The sequence below is a fragment of the Balearica regulorum genome, chromosome 8 (genome assembly GCF_011004875.1).
Source record: "Balearica regulorum gibbericeps isolate bBalReg1 chromosome 8, bBalReg1.pri, whole genome shotgun sequence".
Taxonomy (NCBI): domain Eukaryota; kingdom Metazoa; phylum Chordata; class Aves; order Gruiformes; family Gruidae; genus Balearica; species Balearica regulorum.
The window spans coordinates 10,095,419-10,119,590 of record NC_046191.1 but is presented as its reverse complement, the minus strand read 5'-3'; the positions used below and the strand labels follow the sequence as shown (position 1 = coordinate 10,119,590).

Sequence of the window (24,172 nt, the reverse complement as noted above, 5' to 3'; positions counted from 1 at the left end):
AAGAAAGCAGCAAATACATACAGCTTTGTTGTGAACAAGCCACTTCCATCCACAAGTTGCTGGAAGCAGGTCAAAGGGTGAGTGAGAGCAGCAGGGAATCAGGCTGCTGGCCAAGCTGACTCATTACTACCATGATGTTCCTGCTATAAATTGCTGCCAGCAGCACTTCACCAGGCTCATCTCCAGCAGAGGAGGAGGGAGAGGATTTTTACCTGCACCTAGCTCCCCATCAGGCGCAGGTGTAGGAGGAGTAGAAGAGGAGCAGGCAGGAGAAGGCAGCACCAGGCATCCTGGATGCAAGGCTAGCATGGCGTCTCTGCTGGACAACATAGCCATACCTTCTGCTGCTGTTCTGCAGCTGTTTGCGGTGCTTGGTGTCATCCTTGTGCTGCTTAAGGTGGCCAAGTTCTACTGGGAGAGGAAGAAACTCATCAAAGCTCTGGAGGCATTCCCTGGTCCCCCGAAACACTGGCTCTATGGCCACAATCACCTGGTAAGGAGGGAGCTGGGGTCAGTCAGGGTGTGTTGTCCCAACAATTGTGCAAGATACCAGTGAGGATGATAGGAAGCACTGGGTGAGGCGTGCATGTCCCCTGCTCGTGTCCCTTCACACAGGAGAGGACCTCTGTACAGGGAGAGCCAAGACTTCTGCAGGGCAGGCGGAAAGAGTGCCTGGATATGAGATGTGATCATTTGGTAAAAAACAGAGCTATGTTGTTTTCGATCATGTGCTTAAACACGAAGTTAGGTGATTTCTGGGACTTTAATGAAGTTATTTAAATATGAGCAACCATAAAATGTCTCTCCTCTGCATTAAAACTTCTACCAATAAGAGTCTCTCCCCCTACACCCACTTAAGAAGACATGACCACGTGCAGCATGGAAAGCCCCCCGTGGCAAGTCTGTCCACTCTCTCCCCCTTTCCCAGGAGAGGATGTCTTGCATGTGCTTTCCATGAGAGGGCAAGTTTAGACTCTGCTCTCCCTCCCACATCCCTCATTTTCTGCCCGAATTCAGTCCCTGCTTAACTGTCATTGCAGACAACTTCTAACAGAATATTAAATCAGATGGTGTCATGGGGACAAGAATACCCCTATGCCTTTCCCAAATGGTTTGGACCGGCCTTGCCTTCTCTAATAATCCACCATCCTGAATATGCCAAAAGCATACTTGGCCGAATAGGTAAGTCCCTACCTCTGGTTTTGGGAAGTCATGTTCTTGACACTGCCCTACCAAGAAAATCATAGGAAAATTGCCTGGAATCATCCCCTGTGCCAGCTTCCTTCACAGCTGTTGCAATTCCTCCTTTGCTTCCCTTTGCAAATTCCCAGTCTGCCCCAGGTTTCATGGAGCAGTTTGTATCCTCATGCAAAAAGGTGACCATGTGCCTGTTCCTCTGCCCCCATTATTGTTGGTCTTATTGTCTTCTATGGCATCTACCACTATAACATCTGTGTTTCCCAGTAAACGCAGTAATGTGCATGAGTTGGCATGGCAATGTCTCTCAGAAGACATCTCAAGTCTTCTCTGCTCCTTTCTGTGGGGCATGATGCCTGTGAGTGGTACTTATATGGGCATCTCCAGTAACTCACATCCATTGTTCTCAACTTTGAGATTTGCCATGGTCATTTCTTCTCCGCACACATTTTTTTTACACCTTTCTCAGGTTTTCTCAAGTCCACTAAGGCCATATTTGTAGAAGACCACTTTTAAAATCTACCTCTAGTTTTAGAGTATTTCACATATTGAAATTAGGCTAATTCTACATTGTGATTTAGAGAATGAAATCTAATGTCAATTTATCCTGAATTTTCTTTTTTATTATGTTGAATTCATTAGCCATTGTCCTGGTTTCAGCTGAGAGGATTGATCTTTCTTCATAGTAGCTAGTGTGGGGATATGTTTTGGATTTGTGCTGGAGACAGCATTGATAACATAGAGATGTTTTTGTTCTATGGACCTATTGTTGAGCAGTGTTTAGACGGGGCCAAGGCCTTTTCTGCTTCTTGCACTGCCCTGCCAGCGGGATGGCTGGGGGTGGACAAGAAGTTGGGAGGAGACACAGACAGGACAGGTGACCCAAACTGACCAAAGGGGTATTCCATACTATATGATGTCATGCTCAGTTTATAAGGAGCTTGGGGGAAGGGGGGGGGGGGGCGGCGGCATTCGGAGCGATGGCGTTTGTCTTCCCAAGTAACTGTTATGTGTGACAGAGCCCTGCTTTCCTGGAGATGGCTGAACACCTGCCTGCCCATGGGAAGTGGTGAATGAATTCCTTGCTTTGCTTTGCTTGTGTGCGAGGCTTTTGCTTTACCTATTAAACTGTCTTTATCTCAGCCCACGAGTTTTCTCACTTTAACTCTTCCAATTCTCTCCCCCATCCCGATGGGGGGGGGGTGAACGAGCGGCTGCGTGGTGCTCAGCTGCCGGCTGGGGTAAAACCACAACAGCCATTCATACTGTTCATAGAACCATAGAATGGTTGGGTTGGAAGGGATCTTAAAGACCATCTAGTTCCAACCCCCCTGCCATGGGCAGGGATACCCTCCACTAGACCAGGTTGCCCAAAGCCCCATCCAGCCTGGCCTTGAACACTTCCAGGGATGGGGCATTCACAGCTTCTCTGGGCAACCTGTGCCAGTCCCTCACCACCCTCATAGTGAAGAATTTCTACTAACATCTATTCTGCTATATATTTTGTTTTACAGATCGCAAGTCCAATATGCCCTATAAATTCCTCGTTCCCTGGATCGGTAAGTCATTCTCTTCCATTATCACTTCCAGTCATATTGCACATTTCAGTGGCTTCTCTCTTGTTTTCCTTTATTTTGCTTTCTTCCATTCTAAAACCAGAGCTTGCAAATGAGAGGGTTAGTTTGAGTGTGAGTGTTAGTACTGGTATTGCCCACCTAGTTGCAGAGCACATCAGGTGGCTTTGCCTTGGATCACACACCCTGGCCTTCACAAAGCAACCTTCAGTTTGCTCAGGGGCTGAATGCTACCATGAATAACTGGGGTGAGATGATACACCAAGGACAGGGAGGTTCATGGCTTGCACACATCTTTGAGGTAGCCTTCCAAGGTCCTGCTAACAACTGTCAGTGTGGGCTGCAAAAGGCACTCAAGTACATAATTTAGGGCAGAAAAACCCATCTGAGAGAGCAAGCCCTGTGCTTCTGCCATCGAGGCTTTGATTTCAGGGTAGATTAAGTGTGCACAGCCAGTTGCAGTGAAGGACACGTGGGCATGCTTCTACAAAGCATCCAAAGAGCGATGCTGTGAATGGCCTCAGAGAGGCTGGAGAAAAGGCTCCACCACAAATTCCTCCTCCCTCCAGACCCTGCATGTTACCCGGCACTTGGCCAAAAGCAGTAGTGATGCTGTCAGAGCCGTGATCAGAGTCTGGAGGAGCTGACTGCACCTTTGCTATCTGTATTTCCAGGCCAGGGGCTATTAATCTTGGCCGGGAGCAAATGGTCCCAGCATCGGAAGCTGCTCACGCCAGCCTTTCATCATGATGTGCTGAAATCTTACGTGGCCCTGATGTCAGACTCGGTCAAAGTGATGCTGGTAAGAATCACCACTCCTGCTACTTTCACCTTTCATCTGTGCACCAGCGAAAATAATCAGTTCTGGGAATGACTGAGGGAAAGAGACTGGACTTAGATTGTTCCTAGAGCATCATTACTTTTTGGGTAGTTTTGAAGTTCTGAAATTGCTCCCCTCACCTTCCTCTGGCCATTCCACTTATTGTCTCTTTCATCAGCTTTCCAACAAAATCAACCACTGCTAGAATATAATTTCCTAGCCCAGTAATGGTAAACCTAGAAAAACAAATGTAGAGAAGAGTTTGATTAGGTTCACAGAATATATCATGAACTAGGGCCTCTGCTTGCAGAAAAGAACGTAATTAGCAGTGTGGATCTGGGAAGAGGGACAGGAAAATATGACCTAATCATAGATGGTAGTCTGTCCCTCCTTACCCCTGTCTCCACCACTAGGATAAATGGGAAAAGAAGAACACAGAGAGGAAGTCAGTGGAGCTCTTTCAAGACGTCAGTTTGATGACACTAGACAGCATCATGAAATGCGCCTTCAGTTATAATACCAACTGTCAGACTCAGAGGTCAGTACCTGAATTTTCAAATTCTGGGAAAGCAAGTGTGTCTGTCTCCCCCACTTATGTTGCTAACACCAGCTTTAACCTTGGTTTCCTTACAGAAACTCAGACTGTTACATCAGAGCTGTTTATGACCTGAGCTGCCTTGTGACCAAGAGAATCACGTCTTTTTCTTACAAGGATATCTTCTATGACCTGACTCGTGAAGGCCGTGAGTTTAAGAAAGCCTGCAAGCTGGCCCGTACCCACACAGGTATTTCTCCCCGTTTCTCCCCAGCCCTGTCTCCCAGCTGAACCTCTCCCTGGAGCATCTGGAGCAGCTTGGAGTGGGGTTGCAGCAGGCACTGGCCAGAGGGTTACACATTAAACAGTCCAAGCTGCTAACCAAGCAGGCAAGTGCATGAGCTTTCTGGAGGCACAGGACATGCCTAACGGATTGATCATTCTTCTATACAGATAAGGTAATTAAAGAAAGAAAGATGTTGCTCTCCAGCGAGAAGGAACTTGACAAGATCCAGAAGAAGAAACACGTGGATTTTCTGGACATTCTTCTTTGTACCAAGCTGAATGTTTGAAATAATCATATCAAATACCAAAGAACGTACCTGTGTGGCACCGAGGGTGCATCAGCAGGGAGCTCACCACCCTGGGCTGGAGCTGCTGGCAACAGCTTCCCCACTCCAGATTTCCTAGCTCAGGGAAAGGTGGTTTGAAAGTGAAGGAAATACAAATGTGTGAGATCAGTGACTGAACATAAATAGCTCAGACAGATTTTCATCTTCCTTGTTCATTTTCATTGAGCACATGAATAGTTTAAAATAAGTGAGCTGTCAGAAATCAAAGAATGACATCTTTGGAAAGGTTACGAGGAAGCCACCTTGGCTTTAGTCCTCTTAAGAGGTTTTGTTTCTTAGCGTCTGTAGTCTTACCTTCACAGAAATCTTCAGATACTCTGGATAAAAGGTGCCATTTGGTCTTCAGGAAGGAGATACGCTCTGTACTCACTCTGTCCTTCTGAAGCCACTGCTTTCTTTTGTGTCTGAACCTGAAAAAAAAAGTCACCCAAGCCACACTACTGAAAAACATAACAGGAACCCTTGATAGAGGACCAGATACGGTGTCCTTCTGAAGGGCTGGGATCTGGTAACCCACCAAAGCCCAGCGCTATAACTCTGTTGACTGCAGAGTTGGCAATCAGCAGGTCTGACTGTTCTCACATCTATTGGATATATTTTCTACTGGCTTACTTCCTGGTGTCCAGGGAGATACAAGAGACACCAAATCAGGCCCTTCTTCATCAGCATCTGGGGTTATTTTTATACCCAAAGTAGCAAGTTCAATTAATGTGCACTTGAGAATGATATACTGTCCTCTTTGTTAGGATGCAAATGGAGTTGGGCTATCTGATGAGGATCTACAAGCCGAGGTGGACACATTCATGTTTGCGGGTCATGATACCACAGCCAGCGGGATCTCCTGGCTCTTCTACTGCCTGTCATTATATCCAGAGTATCAGCAACGGTGCAGGGAGGAGATCCAGGAGATCTTGGGAGACCGAGATACCATTGAGTGGTGAGCTAGGACTTCTTATTCCTTTACTTTGAATTCTTTTCACTCATCCCGAGAAGGGAACTTCATCCACCTTATACTGCATCTGCACTGGGGCATTCTGCTTTTCATGTACCAATGCTGGCAGCAAAGGGAGGACTAGGAAAAGGAGAAAACCCAGCAGGAGATGGGAGATATGATGGTTCAGCCTATCCAGTTCCCATTGCTGGTGTCCTCATTGGTGCCACTCAAACACAGCCTGACCTCTCCGATTTGCTTTCAGGGATGACCTTGGGAAGATGACCTACACCACAATGTGCATCAAAGAGAGCTTGCGCCTGTTTCCACCAGTTCCTTTTGTGTCCCGATACCTCTCTAAACCTGTCACATTTTCTGATGGACGCAGCTTGCCAGCAGGTCTGTTGAGTTTGTCCATCCTTCATGCTGCTGTCCATGACAAGCGGGGCATCCTCACTAGAGCTGCTGTGTGGAGGGGCTGCTGGGGCTTCCAGCCTCTCTTCTCTCTCCAAAGGCCTGTACAGTCACCCCAGCTCACCAGGATGGCTGTCCCAGAAGGGTGGCTAGAGAGAGTCCAAGGATATGCTCCAGGGCACTGGGGTGGTCGCAGAGATCAAAGGGGACTTGCAGAGCGTTGATCCTGGCCAAGAGTAAAAGCTCATCCACCAGTACCAAAGTGGGTCCCAGCTCTGAGGTCAATGTTTCTTCCATGTGAGGGTTTCAGGAGATGACCCACCTGGGCAGGCTGGGCATCGTCCCTGCCAGATCTCCTGCAACAGCCCCTGCAGAGCCCAGGGAGGTAGAGCATCCCACAAACACCTCTCCTGGGTCTTCAGTCTGAGATGTCATGAACTTTTTTTCATTTTGCTTTTCCAGGCTGCCAGGTTGTACTGAGCATATTTGCGATTCACAGGAACCGGGATGTGTGGGACAACGCTGAGGTACTTCATCTTTATAAAAAGAAGGGGCAGGTGATCTCTGAGCCCAGACATCCACTCCCCTTGAACAAGGCAGCCTGCACCTCCCAACCCTGTACTTTTTTTCCCCTTCTTATTCCAACAGTCTGTATCTAAATGCAAAGTTCAGTGAAGTTATCAAACAACCCAAAGGCTTTGAACATTGTAAAGTGCTGGGAAAGGGTGTTGAATAGTCTGTCTTCATGCACGGTGACACAGAGATACTCAGACTGCTTTCAGCTGCCCTGGATAGACATAGTGTGGCCTGAGAAGTCCCAAGCCCTCCAGGCAGTGTGTGATTTGAAGTTGATGTCTTAGAGGCTGCAAGGAAATAGCTGGGAAACTTGAAGGAGGGTCTGCAGCTGCCTTTCTCTGGAGAGGCAGGATCAGATATCTCTGGACTGGAGGGAATCTGACTTGATCATTGCTGACATGGATGAGAAAATGCCGGTAGGCATCCTGGGTACTGTAGTGGGTGATGTGGATATTTCCAAGGGGAAGATCTGTAGAGTCACCAGTGCCCTCTTCTCATCCACCTGGTTGGCTTTGCAGAGGGATGAACATCAGCTGCAGCTTCTCTGGGGCAGCAGAGGCCACATCCAGCCCTACCTTGGGGACTGGGGAAGAACCTGGTGCTGCTCATATCAGAGCCAACGGTGACTAAATAGCCTTTTTTGCTCCCACAGATATATGATCCCCTGAGGTTTTCTCCAGAGAATTCAGCACAGAGGCACTCCCATGCTTTCCTGCCTTTCTCTGCTGGATTCAGGTGGGAGATCCTTCTTCCCTCTCCTTGTAGGCTGCCTTGTACAGGAGACCTAGCTCAGAGCTGAGCTCCTGAGGCTAATCCTCCCTCAGTGCCCATGAACCAAGTTGGCTTGGCCAACTCAAGCAGGCTTTCCATAACAGAATCTCCACCACGCTCCATCAGCTCCAGAGCATTTCCCATGCCCCAAGCTCTGTGGTCACTATAGGGTTTCCCACACTTTTCTTGTGGATTTGTGGGAGGTTTACATTTTCTGCTGCCTGCATTGGGAACATGGGCTCCTTTATTTAGGGGTGAATACCCAGTGTATCTCAAAGCCAAGCTGGGTCCAAGTGTCTGTGGTTCCCACAGAGTTGTATCAATAGACAGATACAAGATACTGAGGTTTCAGTAACTTGTAAGAAGAGATACTCCACATAGAGCTAAAAATAACCCTTCTGAGGTATCTGGGGTCTTAGCTGCATCCATACAGCACTTTCTAGTGAAGTAAGCTCCAGTTCTCTCAATCTCATATCTTTCTTCAATGCTTATTAATAAAAAACAGTAGTACCCCATCACAGAGCTGGGTGCATTATGGTGTGGCATCAGGAGATTCCTAGATAAGCTGTGGTGTCATCCTCACAGCAGCTGGAGGTCCCCCAGCTCACGCACGGGCTGAGCCCAGCTCAGGAGCGGTCAGGGATGAAGGCTGCAAGCAGAGCCTTTGTTATTCTCTCCCCAGGAACTGCATCGGGCAGCAGTTTGCCATGAACGAGATGAAGGTGGCGCTGGCCCTGACCCTGCTCCGCTTCGAGCTGTCCCCCAACCCATCCAAGCCTCCCACACTGATAGCGCAGGTCATCCTCAAGTCCAGCAAGGGGGTCCACCTGCATTTGAAGAAGATTCATTGACCTCGTGGGGTACCAGAGCGGGGGGAGAAGCCTTTCCCAAGGACCACCCTCCACATAGAAGTTTAAGAGGGGGACACCAGACAGACCCACCCTGGCCACCTTGGACCTCTCCCATATTAACCTCCCTGCCTGCTGCTCTCCAGGGGGCACGCTGAGCCCCCTTGCACACACACCAAACCCAGCAGGTCCAGGTCCCATCCTTGCACAGGGAACTGCTCTGCCAAGGGGGTGTCACAGTGCAGCTGTGGCTCGGCCTTCACCTCCTCAGGCATCTTCTGTGTCCTGCTCATCTCCTCACCTCCAGCCTGCCCTGGCACGCTGCCTGGCAGGACTTCTGTCACCTGCTTGTGTAACTTGCACCATTGCCAGTTCCCTGCTCGGGCAGGGTGGTGAACAACACTGTGGTTTACACGGATGTCTAAAGCCTGGACACCACCCGAGAGCAATGTTTCTCCCCTGCCTCCAGCCTGGGTGTGCTGGGGCAGGAGAGCTTCTCCCTGCAGCCACACTGCATCCCGTGCACCACCCTCCAAATTATTCCCCCTAATCTGTTCTGGGGCTGACACTGCACCCACCATTGCAGAGATGAAGGCCAGCAGGTTTTTCTGCCCTGACACTGACATTTCTTGAGCTGAGGGTGCTCAGGAGCCAGTGCAGAGACCTGTCACCAGCTAACCTGGAGAAAGCACTCAAAACGATGTGTGGTCAGCCTTGTCCTCCTCTTCTCTCTGAAAGGAAAATAACACCTTGTGGAGGTGGTCCCCAAGAGTGGCTTTGGCTTCCTTTGCATTTGTGGGCTGGGGGGGGGGGGGTTCAGGGTGAGTCCCGGCAGCCCGGAGGCAAGGCTGTGCCCAAGGGTGCAGCACTGAGAGTGTTCTCTCAAGCTGTAAGGGTTGTTTCAGTGGGTTTGACCCTCACGTAGCCTGAGGAGCCTGTTTTCACCCCTCCCACGCTGTGGGTTGCCAAGCCCTCACCTCTGCCTCCAGGAGTTTCTGTGTTAAGGAAACAACTGGGGTTCTGGGGTCAAACAAAGCAAAACAGAAATTGTCACACACCCCCTCAAATGCTGGTAGCAAGAACAAAATCAGCTTGCAAGAAAGAAAGTCCCAAGAGGGAGCACGAGTCCGTCTCAAGCTCTTTTCTGCAGAGGCTGAGAACTGACAGCTCAGTACATGAGTGAGCTGCCCAGGGGGTGCAGGTGGGCGCTGCCTGTGGGGCTGGGCTCGTTTTGGGGGTGCAGGGACCCACTGCAGGGCCTCCCCACCAGCACCAGCCATAGGTGGGCTCCCAGGCCAAGGGGGAACCTGCTGGGTGAACTGCAGATCTGGGGTGGGAGATGGATCGCTAGGTGGCAGTGGGAGACCCAGAAAAAACCCAAAGTCCTCCCTGGTCCCTGGCAAAACCCCCTGGACTTGGCAGGGAGCGTGGCCAGGCCCAGCAGGGCAGCTGATCAGCCCCATCCCTGGGGGCATCCCCATCCCCATCCCATCCCCACCCTCAGCCGTGCAGGGCAGCAGAGCAGACATTGCTCCATCACGGTCCCCAGCACGATGGTGGTGTTACACACGGCACAGGAAAAGCTTGTCCCTGCGAGTGCCTGGGCAGTCAGCAAGTATCAGGGGAAACTGAGGCACAGAGGGCTGCACAGATGCTATGCCACGGCGAGAGACAAGACTTTGTCCAGCTGTCACCTATGGCAATAGCATCACCAGCATCGCTGTAGGCACTAACATAGCCAAACCACGTCCGTCTGTCTGGGCAGCTCAACTCTGCTTGCGGCCAGACCAGGATAGCCAAATCTGAGCACGTCCACATCTGCATAAACCCCTGCAGCCCCCTGCTCCCCCTCTCTGCCGCCTGCTGCATCCTCAGTTTGAGAAACAAAACTCCTCTAGGGCTGGATCCGGACCTTTGTTTTGGCTGTCTTGGTACCTACCGGGACAGGGATGCTGTGAATAACCAGCAAGGTGCAGCTTCTATTTATTTTGCAAGGCTGATGGAGACAAGGTTCCTCTTCTCCCCACTCCCTCCACTTCTCTCTAGGGGTAAGTTGCATAGATGCCGATGCCACCACGCTTGCACTGCTGGTGGACTCAGGCTGGTCTCAAAGGTCAGACTCCAGCTCTCCTCCCTGCTCCAGCACAGCAGGGCCGTTGGAGGGCAGCAGTTTGATGCAGCTTTTCGTGACTGGCTCTATTTGTCAGACATTTCAGCCACTCATCCAGGAGCAAGCAAGCCACCTTGCAGCTCTGCTCATCCACTCACCTCCAGCTTGTGGTCCAAGCAACGAGCTTGGGGAACACTTAGCTGCAGAGACTCGTCCTAGTCTCATTGGTGGTGAGTTGCAAAGGAAACTAGGTGGCACTTGAAGGTGTCCCTATGGCATCTTCTGATTTGGGCGTGGGGGCATAAGGCCAGAGCAGGAAAAATTAGACCTGATGAGGACCCACAGCTGCTGCCCATACCTGTGTCCGTGTGGTGCCTGCTTGGCCTCCCAGCCCTGTGTTTTGAGGCCATCACCTACTCACTGCCATGATTGAGGCTGCTCATTTGGTTTCCAGGAGTCCTCCTGACTGTTAGGAATGGCCAAACCCCAACAGCTTCCAGCAGAGACCTTCCCTGGGGACATCACTCTGGGAAATCTGCTCAGGAAAGAGAGTAGAAACTACTGCCATTTTTTGTGCAGAAAAAGGATCATTATTCCAGGCAGTTCTGACAATATCTGAGGTAACCTGAGCCAAACACTTTAAAGTCTCTCCCCATTAAGAATCACGCTTAGCCCAGATTTGCAGTTTGAAGGACCAAAGCTTTTGGGGGAAGATCTTGCAGCACCGATGCATCATGGAGCCATTATCCAGCAGCAACCAGGAGAAAATTCTTCCACTTTTCAGCTTATTCAGGTCAAACTGGGCAACCCAAACATCTCCCCCCCTCTCCCCGCCTGCAAACGCTGGCAGTTTCTGGACAGCAGCATGTTCAAGATAACCTCCTCTCCCAAGCCAACACTAAATGGCTTCGAGAGCAGCAAAAAGCAGCGCGAAGAGCCAGGCAGCACCCAGTGACACAGATCTAATCGCCCGAGCATTTGCCCCAGACGTCTCCCTGCCAGGCAGTGACATTTCTGCGCTGTCTCAGCTCTCTCCCTCCATCACCATGGCTACAGCAGCCGCCAATCCACAGGCGAGTTCTTCCAGGGTACCACCAAATCCTCTGGGAGATGCTACGAGAGCCAACCCCTTTGGCAGGGAGACGCTTCGGGGACCCTGGGACAGCCCGTAGCACCAAAATGTCCCCTTTTTCTTCTTTCCCTCCTCCTTTTTATTTTTTCTTTCTCTCTCTTTTTTTTTTTCTTCTTTTTTGAAGCACAAACAATGGAGCTAAAAGGTTGGGTATCAGGCCGATAATCATGAATGACGTGTCGTTATTACACACCACACATTCATTATCTCCCACTCCAGCCATGTCACAGGCGGCTGGAGGAGGGCAGATAACGGGGTGCCTTCATGCAGATGGCTTATTATCAGGATGTTCCAGGAGGGGCTTTAAGACAGTTAGTGATGCTGTTTGCCAGTTAAAGATTAGAGACCCCAGAGAATAATTAACAATCCCAAAACCCAGTTTTTCTGCTGGATTCTTCTTCTTTCTCCCCCCTCCCCCATCCTCTTTAATCTATTCACTCTAGCAGGTGTAATAAAGTGATAAGGACAGGCTCCGGGGATGTTTGTTTGGCTACTACGGGTGTATAAACCAACAATGGATGGTATTTTACTTCTGGCTTTCAGTGGCTTGAATCAAGACCAAAAACTTTGCAGCCCCCTTGCCCACACACAGCCACTCCTGCACACTGAGCTCCCGGCTCCCACCTGGGTGGCTGGGCTCCTTCCCCAGCCTGAAGGACCACGATGGTGGGACGGGCTCCCTTTTTGCTTCTGGAGGTCCAAATCGCATTGCTTGGGTGTGAAGGTGCCCAATGCCAGGACATAAACCCCAGCCTACGCTGCTCAGAGCCAGGGCTGGAGCTGGTCATCCTTTCAGCAGCAGTTTACCTGCATACAGCGAATCTTTAATTAAACCACCTTGGAATAATTTATATGGTAGGTGTCCACCTGCCCAAGCTGCCTCAGGGTTGTGGTCACAGCTGGAACAGAAACATCTTAAACCTCCACAGATAAAGAGCCTGAGGAGACATTGGGGAAACATCAGAGTAAAGGTGGCTTTCAACAAGATGCCCCGTTACCTGGGGGTCCAAGAGATGAGTTGCACCCTTCTAGGCCACAAAGGAAAGCTGTGATACATCTTGTAACAAGGTGGTAATGCAAAAAGACCACTCTGAATATCTTCTGCCCAAAAGGAGACTATCCTGTCCACAGCAGGTCCCAACCCTGAACATCTTCCTGAAGCCCAAGCTTCAGAGATACTGGCATTACAGAGTGAGGGGTAGGACGGGGTACCCACATGTGTCCTTCCCTTCATCAGTAAGTGTGAGGTGACTTATAGAGGAGACGGTCACCCCCTGTGCTGCGAAGGATTTGGCCCCCAGGCAAGTTGGCTCAGGGCCCTTCAGAGAGGTCACCAAGGCTGTTGGAGGTGCCCATCACCCGGAGGCTATCAGGAACAGCCCTGGCTCTGGAGGGCATCCCCCAGCTCACAGGGTCAACACAGCGGCCACGAGCGCTGAGACACCAGAAGTTGCCTTCCCAGTCACACTCATCCTGCTGGGGAGGGATGAGACAGCATCGTGCTTTAAAGAGCATCCCCGACCCTATCAGCGAGAGATGAGATATCCTAATTATGGCAGTACAGGCGAGGATCCGGGCCGTATCAGCCAGCACAGAAAGGTAAACAAGAAATATAACAATGGACCCTTAACACTCATTAGCTGTGTCAGATAATACCTCACTTTTTTCCCTTTGGGGCTTAAAATCTAATTAAGATTTTCCAACAATAAATTTCATTTATGCTCGCTCTCTTTTGTTCTTTTTAGGATCACACCGAGAAGCAGCCATGAATTGGCTACATGGCTTGTGGGAAGGCAGCCCACTTTGCACAGCCAGCCTCGGGTCATGCTTGACGGACAAGGGAAACTGAGGCAGGATGGCATCACAGACTGTGGAGGTGAGGTCCCACCAGGGAGGTAACACAGTGGCTCTTGCAAAAGATGTTTTCCCTAGGAAAATGAACTCTGAAGGGGCACTGGCTGGGATAAAACCAAACATCAAGGTTCCTGGGCTAGCCGAAGGTGTGCAGTGGTAAAGCCCCATCTCTCTCTTTGCTAGGACCTACGACTACAGGATGGATCCATAGGGAAAGGGACCCACCAAGCCCCCAGCACACCTCCACGCCAAACCCGCACCCAGGCACTGCCGGGGAAACGACTCGGACATTCATTACACACGCAGTGTGTGCAGGGGGCAGGGGATAAAATCCCGCTGTTACTCATTATAAGGATACTGTTTCTAACTCCTTCTGCAACCAAGAGGTAAAAATTAATGGGTTCCCCTCCTCTCACCACACTCCCAGCCCGAGTGCTGACGCGGCAGGAGCACGCAATGACTAATCCTTCTTAAACCCTGCTGAGCGAAGCATTACCGCTGAACTCCGGGGAGCTTGTTTTTTCCAAACCCACATGACGTTTGGCACCTGCGAGAGAAAAGTCAGGGGAGGAGCATCCATAGGGGGCACGAGCGGGGAGGTCCAGGACCCAGCCTGGGGCTGGCTCAGCCTCCAGCTGCCCAAGGGAAGGTGGTAGAAGGGAACAGCTCTGATGTCATGCTGGGGACAGTAGCTGTCATGCCTTCACACTCGAGGGCTTGACCTGTTCAACCTTTCTACCTGTTTTCTTCTACCCCCATGGAATTTCTCAACTGGAGTTGTGATTTCTCAATGCTGAGTCTTGAGGGCGTTTTCAAAACAGTTGCCTACGTGAGGCTTTTCAGGGAGATGCCTTTCAGGGTGGGTCTGTTACCAGAAGGCTCCTGGTTTACTCCCATGCTTGAATTTTTGTGTCACCACCTGCTAGGGACATCAACAGCTTCACCTGCTGGAAGTGAGAGAGTGGCTCATGGCAAGTGGTGGCACCACGGTCCAGCTCCAGCTCCCTACTCCATCCTGGAGGGCTCCCAGCAGTAGCAAGGGGCCCATTTTGGGCTGAGCTCCCTACCAGGAGTGTCACATCTTTGCTTTGGGGAATACCCATCAGGTTTCAGTGCTGTAGGAAAACAGGATGTTTGCTTCCCCTGGAGAAGCAGCCTGCTGCCTGCACCATGCTGGGCAGCACCTTCTCCAGGACAAGCTTGGGGCTTTTAAGGTCACTGGCAAGCACAGAGGAGCAGAGAACAGCCCTTGCAGCAGGGAAGTCCATTCAGGGTTGAAACACACAGAGCAGGAGCTCTGCTAGTGAGAGGCAAAGAGGCACCTCCAACCCAACCACCCCCCTGCCTGTTTCGGGCATTACTACCTGCAAATTGGCCTCCAAAGCACCTCCCGAGCAGAGGCCAGGGCTCCTCCTAGATCCAAACCCACCACAGCTGCTGTTTGACAGCAGGTCTAACATTGCCTCGATGCTCAGCTGAAAGCAAAGCTGGCTCTGGCACCCAATGTCCTCCTGCCGCATCCTTCCCCTTGCATTTGCATAGCTCCAAGCACAGCAGAGCCCCAAAACCACCCTGCTCCCCCCCAAACCCAGGGGCTGCCAAAAATGCCCCTTTTATAAACCCCCATCCCATCCCTCCTAGTCCTGCTCCACCTGCAGCCCCCGGGCTGCCTTGATTGCAGAGCCCCTTAACCCCTTCCTCGCTGGTCAAGGGGAGGACCCTGCACACCACTTGGGCAACTGATGTCCCAGGGAAGGGCAGGGCGTTACAGGTCTCTTGTTTGAATCTGCGAATGCTGCGGCTTGGGAGCGCTTGTTGCTCCCACAGTGGCCCCAGCCCTGTCCCCACCACAGCAAAAAACAGACCCTGGTTAATGAACAGCCTGGCAGGAGCAGGTTGCACCATGGCCGGGTGCCCCGGGGAGAGCCAGCACTGCCTGGAGCAGCCCCCGGTCACGTCCTGGCAACACCAGTGATTGCCATTCGCAGCCTCCAGCCCTAGGAATGGTCCCCAGCTGGCTGTGGGTCTGTGCCCTGTGGTCAGTGGGATCCAGGGAGCGTTTCTTTTCACCCATTAAGCAGCGCTGGGAAGTGCCAAGTTGGTGTCGTGCCTCAGTTTCCCCACCTGGTAAATGGAGGGGAATGATGCTCACCTCCCCATACGGCCCTTTCCAGCTCTGGGGTGGTCCAAATGCTGAGCAAAAAAAATGTTCCCCCTTTTTCTCTCCCCTGTTGACACACAGACACATGCAAAAGCGCTCTTAGCTTCATCCAAGTAAGGAAATAAGAGATGAATCCTACCCAGGAGGGATCAAGGGGGAGGTGGGGGTGCTGACCTCTGTCTAAGCACCCTTCCCACTCTGTCTTCCCTGGTGTCCTTCCCTTCCCAAACTGCCTGAAGGCTGGGAGCGCTTCGAGATGCCAGAAAGTCCTTTGGGTGATTAGAAAAATGACCCTCCTTACTGTCGTATGGGCAACAATTCTCTTTATTGCTCACAGGGAAGATATATACAGAGGAGGTTTGTTCTGGCATTAAAATGTATGGTGTAGGTCATAAAAAGAGAGTGAAATGGGGAGAAGAGAGCAGGTTTTCCATCAGCAGCTCCCTGAAGAGCAGCTGGGGGTGCAGGGAGGTCCCAGGTACCCAGAGGAGCCCCCCTCCATGCGTGGAGCAGGTCAGCATCCCCCTGGGACCAGGGACACCAGCCTCGCCAACCAGGTGGGTTGTCCGCCAGACAGGAGATGTGGCAGCTCCAGACCTCTCCCAGGGACTGATGCCCACATGGACACCAGCCCACGAGGCAGAAGAGCATGTCCTGCAGGTGGGAAGGGAAAAGATCAGGAGATGGAGGTGCCATGGAGAGGTCTGGGAGACGCTGTGCGCTCGGTGCAGAGGGTCCCTGTGGAAATGCCCATCATGACAGCACGAAGCAAAGTGAGAGGAGGAAGGAGGGTGGCTCGCCAGGGTGCCTGCTACATGGCGGTGGTGATCACCCTCTCCTCGGGTTCCAGGGTATTCTCGTAGGCGTGCTGGCTCTCTTTGGACCTGTGTCAGGAGGGAGAAGCACAGCAATGAGCTCGAACCCAGCAAGACCAGCCTTCCTGAAGCCGTAGCCGGGGCCCTGACCTTGCTGGTGCTGGCCATGCATTGAGCGAGGGACAAAGTGGGGAGGGCAGGAGGGGTGTCCCTGCAAGGAGAGCCAAATGTGGGGTGGGAATTGCTCTAATTTCTAGTGAGGGATGTTTTGATAGTCAACATCTTGCGTAGTGACCCATGGCCACTTTCAGTGGTTTCCTCTGTTTGAAAGGTATGATGCAGAATAAGAAAAATGTGGTGTAGCAGGTTGCAAGGTGGTGGATGGACCATGGGGCTCAGCTGCAGGGATGGGGAGAGACTGGGGAGGAGGGAATACTCCCTCATCACCACCACCTTAGCCCCTGGAGAGGATAAAAGCCCCAAAACCAGGTGAATGGGACATGTGAGGCCCTGACTGGGAGAGACCATGGCTCTGCGTGTCTGAGCTGTCCCCAGGGGGATGGAGCAGAGCCTGGGAGCCGTGGGTAGGAAGTCTGAGCAAGTCCTTCACCTGAAGTCGGCTGCAGCAGTTAGATATCTCCCTTCGTGGCCATTGGACATGACAGGCTCCTTCTTGTCCTCGACACTCACCACTGTCTCGACATTTTCCCTTGAGGGGGAGAAGAGAGGAGCTGAGGAGAGCAATGGAGGGGCCGAGCCAGGGAGCAGCTCGTGACAGCGCAGAGGAAGGGACTGCTCCACTCCACAGAGACAATAAGGGACCTGGACGTGTGATCCTGGCCTCAAACACCCAACTCAGCCCCCTTCCCAGCAGGACACGGACAAGAAGAGACACAGTCATGGCAGGTTTGCACCGAGTGCCAACCCCTGCCTCTGGAGCTGATACTCCCAGTGCCGGGTTGGCAGTCAGCAGGACTCATTTGTCAATACATGAGATTGTTTTCTCCCACTAACTGGTTTTTCCAGTCTTCTTCTATGTAATCTGTTGCAAAATAGTCCTCTACAGGTCCCAGCTGACAAGGAGAGAAACACGGAGGCTCTGCGGGTGCCGCAGCACTGGTGCAAGAGAGGTGCACGCCTGCACATCTGTGCAAAACCGAGCGGCTTCCTCTCGGGTGTGAGTCTGGATCGTTTGCAGAAGGAACTGCAGAGCAGGGACCGGGTGTTCAGCCTCAGCTGAAGCCTAAAAGCTTGGCTCTGGAGCAAGCCCACAAACTGAATGGCCCTGGGAGGGTTTAGCCGCGGTGGGTGGGTGCCGGTTCACCCTGTGTGCACATCCTTGCCTCCTCCAGTGCTCGCCCAAGGGCGATTTGGGAGGATTTGCTGAGGAACAGTCTGGCACAAAGAGGCAGCGGCTTGAGCTGATAGCTGCTGTCACAGTGACAGCACGGAGCTGGCAGTGCTGCCAGCTCTTCTGAAGAGTGGCCAGATTAACTAAAACAAGCCACCATCCCTCCTCAAGCCCTCCTCAGCATCCTCTGCCTCCAGGCTGGGAAGAGGCAGTCGGACACGGGCAGAGGTGGGAAACACCGTCCCTGCTTCCCTCTGCGTGAGCTGGGGGCTCCACCAGTTTGAGGACAAAGGTTTCTCTTTGGGAAACAAAGACTGCAGCTGCAAATCAGACCGTATAAATATATATGTACACATTGCATTACACATTGGCCCTGAATGCATCCCAAAGGGCCCCCTTAAAACGCATCTGGGACAGAAGCAGACCTGCTGAGCATTTGGGTACACCCCAAGCCCCCACCTCCTTGGCTTGGAATGGCTGCACAGATGCAAGAAGACTCCAGCACCTTTGGGTGCAAAGCCCAAAGCGCCCGTGCCAGTGCAGAGGAACCGGGAACCAGGCTATAGGGCACTTTCAGTCTTCATCCCCTGTTGACTCTAGGCTCAGATTCAAGACCAAGTTACTGCAACTTAGCCAGTTAGCCTGCTCAGCTGAGCCTGTGGCTTTGCTTGGCTGGCAGCGGGCAAGAGGTAACCAGTGCCATAGCCTTTCTGATGATTAAGGCCACCTCGTTTGCCTGAGCCGTAGTCTCTGGGTGGAGAGCGCTGCCACGACGCAGCTACCTGCCTCTTCTCCCAGCTCCTCTCAGTGCCTTCTGATGACTTGGCTCAATCTGCTTTGCAAACAAAGCTCTTTTTGGGCTTGTTTCCCCATGAGATGTGTGAACTGCACCCCCAAATCCATAGGAAACCAGGCTTAGGCCAGCCTCCCCCAAGACACATGCCCATGTAAATCAGCCATGATGCTGCAGCTCTCCTGTCCCCAGTGCAGTGCTTTTTCATGGCAGCATCCGGACGGTGCAGCCTCCCACCTGGCAATAAGTAACAGGGAGCAGAGACCAGGACAGGGAGAAGAGGACAGGGAGACCAGGACAGGGAGTCTTTGCTCTCCCAGCCTGGCTCCTGGCAGAGCGATCACAGTGTTCCCAGCCCCAGCACAGGGACAGAGGCAGCTGGAAGTGACCCTTGCAGAGGCAGCTAAGCCCAACCCGAAGCAACCCCTGGGGCTCCCACACTTACACCTTCTCCTTACACCAGAACCTATTGACCACGAAAGCGATGGCTACCAGGACTAGAAACACAACCACAGCGATGACACCCTGTGACCACGGCTGGAGACTGCCCCGGGCTGCAGAAAAAAAAGAGGGCATGTGTTAGAAATACATCCTCAGGCTTTATCTGCCAAGCTTCTCCCATCTTCAGCAACGTCCAGCCAAGAGCTTGGTCCTGCAAAGCTGAACAGAGCGTGTTGCTGTTTAGTCCAGGCAGGATCACCTGGGTGACAGCAATGAAATAAAGCACAAATAACAGCAGTGTCACTGCATGTGCATGTGAATGGAGCATGGTGCCTTGCAGCTTTGGGGCCCCATATATACATACATATATGTACGCAGTGTGGTGCGGATGACTCTGAGATGGTGGGACAAATGGCTGGGGGACATGGAGGGACGGAGGGAAGAAGTTTGCCCAAAGTGTCAGGGGAAAGAAGGCAGAGGGGTTTCAGCAAACTGTTTCTTCTCCATCCCCAGATGCCACAGACGACCTTCACAGCTTACTTTCCAAATAGTGCCTGGTAAAATAAGGACCCCACAACAGGAACAGCGTAAAATTCAGTTGTCACTCTCACAGCAAATGGTTGCTGACATGGATTTCAGTAAAATCTACCGTTCAACAAGTTCCCAGAGCAGCAAGCTGATTTATGACGGGAAATTGAAGGCTGAAGCGTTCAGAGCAACAGCCTCCAGCACAAAGGCCAGGTGGGGCTGGCAGGGGGCCAGGCAGTGGGGGGGGCAGTGGCGGGTGGCCGGGAGCCAACCGCAGCATCCCTGGTTCCTCTGGGGTGGGATGGCTTCATAGATTCATTTTTCTCTATCTGGGCTTGAGTGGTGATGCAGCCACGGGTGGGAAGGCTGTGAGACATATCCCTGGGCACAGGAGGAACTCAAGGGCAGGGTGAGGAGAAGAGGTAACCTTGTCCCAGCCCTTGCTGGGGCAGCAGTTCCTCACCTTCTGACACCTTTTGGGCAACAGGTATTCAAACCCATCCTTAAGTGTTGCCCTGAACATCAGTGTTTGCATTCGGTATCGAAAGGAGACCTTGTCTGTGCAGACATATCCTTTTGGGATTTAATTACTACTTTATTCAGGCATGGACTTTCCTCTTTCTGCTGATCAAAACACCAACCCCTGCACATAGATGAGGTCCCTCTGTGTGGGCAGATGGGGCGGGTGGAGGATGCTCCCCGCCAGCCTCAGCAGCAGCCTCGGACCGCTCAGACCCAGCCCCTGCCACTGGCACCCACAACGCAGAGCTGCCCCAGGATGGGTACATTGGTACCTCGACTCGGGAGCTTTATGTTAGCTGAACACTACACCCGTCTCACAGGAGACAAATCTCTGCTATAAACAGCAAATAATCTTTACTAGCAGCAATAAAGATGGGCTGTGTGCTGTTCCAGGTGTGCAAACTCCTCATCCACAGCCATCTCCACACCGGCTCTGCTGCTGACAGCCCTCATCTCCTTCCTCTGGTTTTAGGGAGGGGGACTATCCCTTGGTAAGACCTCCAGCTCCTTGAATCCTCACTGTAAGAAGCTTTTATTTTTTTAAAAAAAATACATAAAACAAAGGTCTTTTCTCCTCTTGGAAGTGAAATCAGCCTGGCTGGCTGACTCACCACCTGTGCCAGTCTGGAAAGCAGTGGCATCCCCGGGTGAGTGGCTGTGGGAGCAGCCCCAAACAGCATCCCTCAGCCCTCCCGCCTCCCCACAGAGACACTTGCCATGTTTACTGCAAGGTCCCAGGGCAAAAACTCCAGGGAGAAGAATTCCAGCAGAAATTCCCTCTTGTATCAGCATGTTTCATCTGAAATCCCATTATATCAGCAGGCTACTGGTGGTGGTACCAGGGGGTGGTGGCAGTGAGGAAGACCAGGGTTTGGTCCTCTCCTGCCCCACCTGATGGGCAGTGATGCTTCTGCTGCCCACCCCCCCCCCATCCCCCCCCAACCCCCCCCCCCCCCCCCCCCCCCCCCATGGGTGCAGCCCTGAACACACCTATTGCCTCTGGGCTGAGCTTTGTCCCGCTTTGCTTCCTGCTTCACTCTGCCCTTGACTGTTATCTCAGCCACATTTATTTATTAGTTGTGGTTTATTTTTCCTGCCAGGGCCAGGGTTTCCAGCCTAAGCCTAGGAAGGGATGGTCAGGCTGGTAAGGTTTCTGCTGGGATTAGGGGAGTTCAAAGTCAACGGTGGAATGAAGTCACCAATAACTGAAATTGCCAAATTTGTATCTCATGATTTTCAAGCAAAGGAGGACAGAAGATAAGTGGTAGGAAACCTCCTCCAAGCAGCTGTGCTCAGGAGGTACTGGATGTTTTTGCAAGTGAAACCTCACTCAGGTGGCTGTTTCCACCAGATTTCAGAGCATCCAAAGCCAAAATGAAAAATACCAAACCAAAATCAAGCAGTTCTGGCTTTGAGAGACCGCATAGACCCCAGCTGCAAGGGGGGGTGAGGATGGCAGGGGGAACAGCAGATACCTCTGCATGGGCTGAAATACCCCTGTGGGCATGGGGAACTTGCATGGGCATAAGAAAGGAGGAATGGGAACCAGGCAGAGGGAAGAGCTTGATAGCATCTTTTTGGGAAGTGAGTATGTGGATCGCAGCCTTGGGGGGAACTGCCTGGGGGGAACTGCCCGGCTGGAGCCCCACCAGAGCACACCTCGCTGTTCTGCCAGGAGGGATGGCTGAAAAGATGACTCTTGCCTGTGTAAACGGGACTGTGTTCCTGGAAAAAGGCTTTACCAGGGACGTCCCTCTCAGGGCAGTCAGTCCCTCAGGCTGCCACCTCCTCTCTGTTTCACCCCATGGCAATGATGGGTTTTCCCCTCCCAGAACAAGATCTTCTAAGCCAAAGTAAGCAATATGTGGGGTGTGCACCCCCAACAGACATGTGTCCACGCGTCTGCAGCTACAAATGAGACCAAGGGAAGTGTCGAGGCCAATATAAGCCCTTGCACACGCTGTAACTCAGTTTCCATACTCAAAGGCTGGTCTGAAGACACAGATCTGCTTTTTGATACACCCTCTTCGTGCTTAGAAAGCATCGGCTGGCCCCTATCTTTTCCCCTCTCAGAGGAAGTTGTGCCAGGCTTTGAATCCTCATTAAAGGCTTTTTTTTTTTTCCCCTCTTTCCAGGCAACAGCAAACCTTTCAATCCTGCTGACGGTGGAGACCCCAGACTGTTAAATCCTCAGCAAGTTGATAAACAAATACAGGAAGAGCGGTCAGGGCTGGGGCATCAGAAGGAGAAAGGGGGAGGGAATTTTCCAGGACTTTGGCAGCATTGGATGAGTTTTAATTACTCCTCGTTATTTGTAGTGTTAGACAAGTCCTTCCATGAATTTCCTAAAAATAATGCCCAAGCCATAGGAAGTTTCTCTATTAAGTCTTCAGGAAGGGAACAGGAGGGCAATTTGCAGAGGAAAATATTTGCTCCCTCACCTCAGCAATGATCAAAATTACAGATTAACAGGAAAACCTGCGAGCTCGGGAGTGACCCAGCGCAACACTTGCCCGGGAAAGAGAGTGAGAAGAAAGAAGGAAAGAAAAAAAAAAGCCTTAAGAAAACAGATTACTCATCTCGGTGCACAGTCCTGCCGGAGGTAAATCGGAGCTGCTATTATCTCTGTGTAAGCAGGAGAAATAAACCTCGGACGGCAGTTTCAGCCTTCAGCAAAACAGGTAGAAAGCCTCCGTGTCCCAGGTCCGGTAAGACTTCCCAACCCACCCATCCTCATCACCTGCTGATGTGAAGCCAGAGCTGGAGCTTGGGCAGGAGCTGGGGTGGTTTTTCTCTTCCTGAGAGGCTCTTTCACAGTTGTCCCTTGTCCCCAAAGCCACTCCACCGAGCAGCTCCCTCCCGCCCAGGGCTCAGCGCACCTTCCTGCCTCCCCCGTGCCTCAGTTTCCCCGGGAGGTCAGGCAGCTGCCTGCACTTACCTTCCTGGCAGCAGGCAGGCTCCAGCACCAGGAGCAGCCCCAGGAGGAGGAGGAGGAGGCAGCGGGCAGGCATGGCGACAGGCAAGGCCACGGGCTCTCGGGGCGCAGAGGAGCAGCGGAGCACGGCCCCTCCTTGCAGGTTGCTGCGCCTGGGCACGCCGCCCTCCCACAGGAATGAGAGCTTTGGTCAATTATCAAACACATTAACGAGGGAGGATGATGCTCTCACCTGGTTATTCAAATCCTGCTGTGGGAAGGGGTGGAAGGAGGTGCCTCTTTCTTTCTCCCACAGAGGCTGGCGGGGAATTCGGGGCACGGTGACTTGAACCTGACAGTCCCCTTAGGGTGTGGAAGGGGACTGGACCGCAAAACATTTGCATCGGCCCAGGAGGAAGAAACAACACCCAGACAGGTAAATCTCTTCCCGGCATGGTTGTGGCGCTTGGGGAAGGTGGCTGAACGGGACCTGGGTGTCCCCCCCGCTCCTCGCAGCAGGAGAGCCAGGGGGTCCTCTGACATCCCTTCCCACCCATGGGACCCCGAGTCCTGGGGACGCAGGGAGCTGCCTAGCACGGTCCCCGCTCGCTTCCCTGCTCTTTTCTTTTCAGCAAGTGTCATTAACAACCCAACAAAACACGTTTGTGGCTTAAAAACATCCGTTTAATAAACCGGAGTTGAATACTGCCTCCCACGCCTTGTTTAATGGAGAGACTGTTAAATCGAGCAAACACGGCATTCATTTTATTGAACCTTCAGGGCTGTTTCCAAAATTTCTTCGACACCAGAAGAGGTAGAAACACATGAAGAACCGCAGCAGATAGCAAAGCTGTCAGGCCCTTCGCATCAGTTGGGTGAATGTTGCGGGATGGGGAAGGCGTACAGCAGGCTCGTAGGTCCCAAATTAAGCAGCTTCCCAGCCCACGCTGGGTTTGGATGGCTGACAAACCCACCCCGCAGGAAGAATAAAAGCTATTTGGCTTCATGGCTGTGCAACCTCAGTTACTCCCAAAGGGAATTTTACAATCAAAGCCAGTGATTTCGTCCTCACCCTTCTCGTGGTGTGTCACAGCATCTCTGTAAGCCCAGCCCTGCATCTGAGCTCCTGGCCTCTGGGTCTGGTGGTCCCCCCCGGCAGAGACCCCGCTTGGGCACCCCATCCCCCATGCAGGCACCCGCAAGGGACCCATGCTCAGGAACGTGCAGCACCCTCAGGAATACATACCCACCAG

General features: G+C 52.2%; 2 protein-coding genes across 4 annotated transcripts; one reads left to right on the top strand and one right to left on the bottom strand.

Annotated features, from left to right (window-relative positions):
- Nucleotides 1–209: 209 nt before the first annotated feature.
- LOC104638073 (cytochrome P450 4B1) lies at nt 210–8,639 on the top strand. Of its 2 annotated transcripts, none has more exons than XM_075759469.1 (12): nt 210–493; nt 1,041–1,182; nt 2,712–2,756; nt 3,446–3,573; nt 4,005–4,129; nt 4,225–4,376; nt 4,580–4,692; nt 5,505–5,695; nt 5,955–6,088; nt 6,566–6,630; nt 7,332–7,414; nt 8,133–8,639. In XM_075759469.1, exons 1-12 carry the CDS (start codon nt 308–310, stop codon nt 8,299–8,301), a joined length of 1,533 nt encoding a protein of 510 aa, XP_075615584.1. In that variant the 5' UTR covers nt 210–307; the 3' UTR covers nt 8,302–8,639. The 2 variants fall into 2 exon arrangements, with proteins under 2 accessions (XP_075615584.1, XP_075615583.1); XM_075759468.1 differs by having other exon boundaries at nt 210–510; nt 1,055–1,182.
- A 7,222-nt stretch (nt 8,640–15,861) lies between these two features.
- On the bottom strand, nt 15,862–23,121 carry PDZK1IP1 (PDZK1 interacting protein 1). Of its 2 annotated transcripts, none has more exons than XM_075759465.1 (4): nt 22,944–23,121; nt 18,960–19,068; nt 16,981–17,079; nt 15,862–16,439 (listed from the first exon to the last, which is right to left on the bottom strand). In XM_075759465.1, exons 1-4 carry the CDS (start codon nt 23,014–23,016, stop codon nt 16,367–16,369), a joined length of 354 nt encoding a protein of 117 aa, XP_075615580.1. In that variant the 5' UTR covers nt 23,017–23,121; the 3' UTR covers nt 15,862–16,366. The 2 variants fall into 2 exon arrangements, with proteins under 2 accessions (XP_075615580.1, XP_075615581.1); XM_075759466.1 differs by having other exon boundaries at nt 16,220–16,439; nt 18,960–19,166; nt 19,330–23,050.
- Between the last annotated feature and the right edge of the window lie 1,051 nt (nt 23,122–24,172).

What these genes read in the sequence shown, in the direction of transcription:
- LOC104638073 (XM_075759468.1), top strand. Translation starts at nt 308, where the DNA reads ATGGCGTCTCTGCTGGACAACATAGCCATACCTTCTGCTGCTGTTCTG. An exon ending in TTCTTTGTACCAAGCTGAAT is followed by an intron (nt 4,693 to 5,504) that starts GTTTGAAATAAT and finishes CCTCTTTGTTAG; the next exon opens with GATGCAAATGGAGTTGGGCT. An exon ending in CCTTTCTCTGCTGGATTCAG is followed by an intron (nt 7,415 to 8,132) that starts GTGGGAGATCCT and finishes TTCTCTCCCCAG; the next exon opens with GAACTGCATCGGGCAGCAGT.
- PDZK1IP1 (XM_075759465.1), bottom strand. Translation starts at nt 23,016, where the DNA reads ATGCCTGCCCGCTGCCTCCTCCTCCTCCTCCTGGGGCTGCTCCTGGTG. An exon ending in GCCTGCCTGCTGCCAGGAAG is followed by an intron (nt 19,069 to 22,943) that starts GTAAGTGCAGGC and finishes TTTTTTCTGCAG; the next exon opens with CCCGGGGCAGTCTCCAGCCG. An exon ending in ACTGCTGCAGCCGACTTCAG is followed by an intron (nt 16,440 to 16,980) that starts GTGAAGGACTTG and finishes CTCCTGACACAG; the next exon opens with GTCCAAAGAGAGCCAGCACG.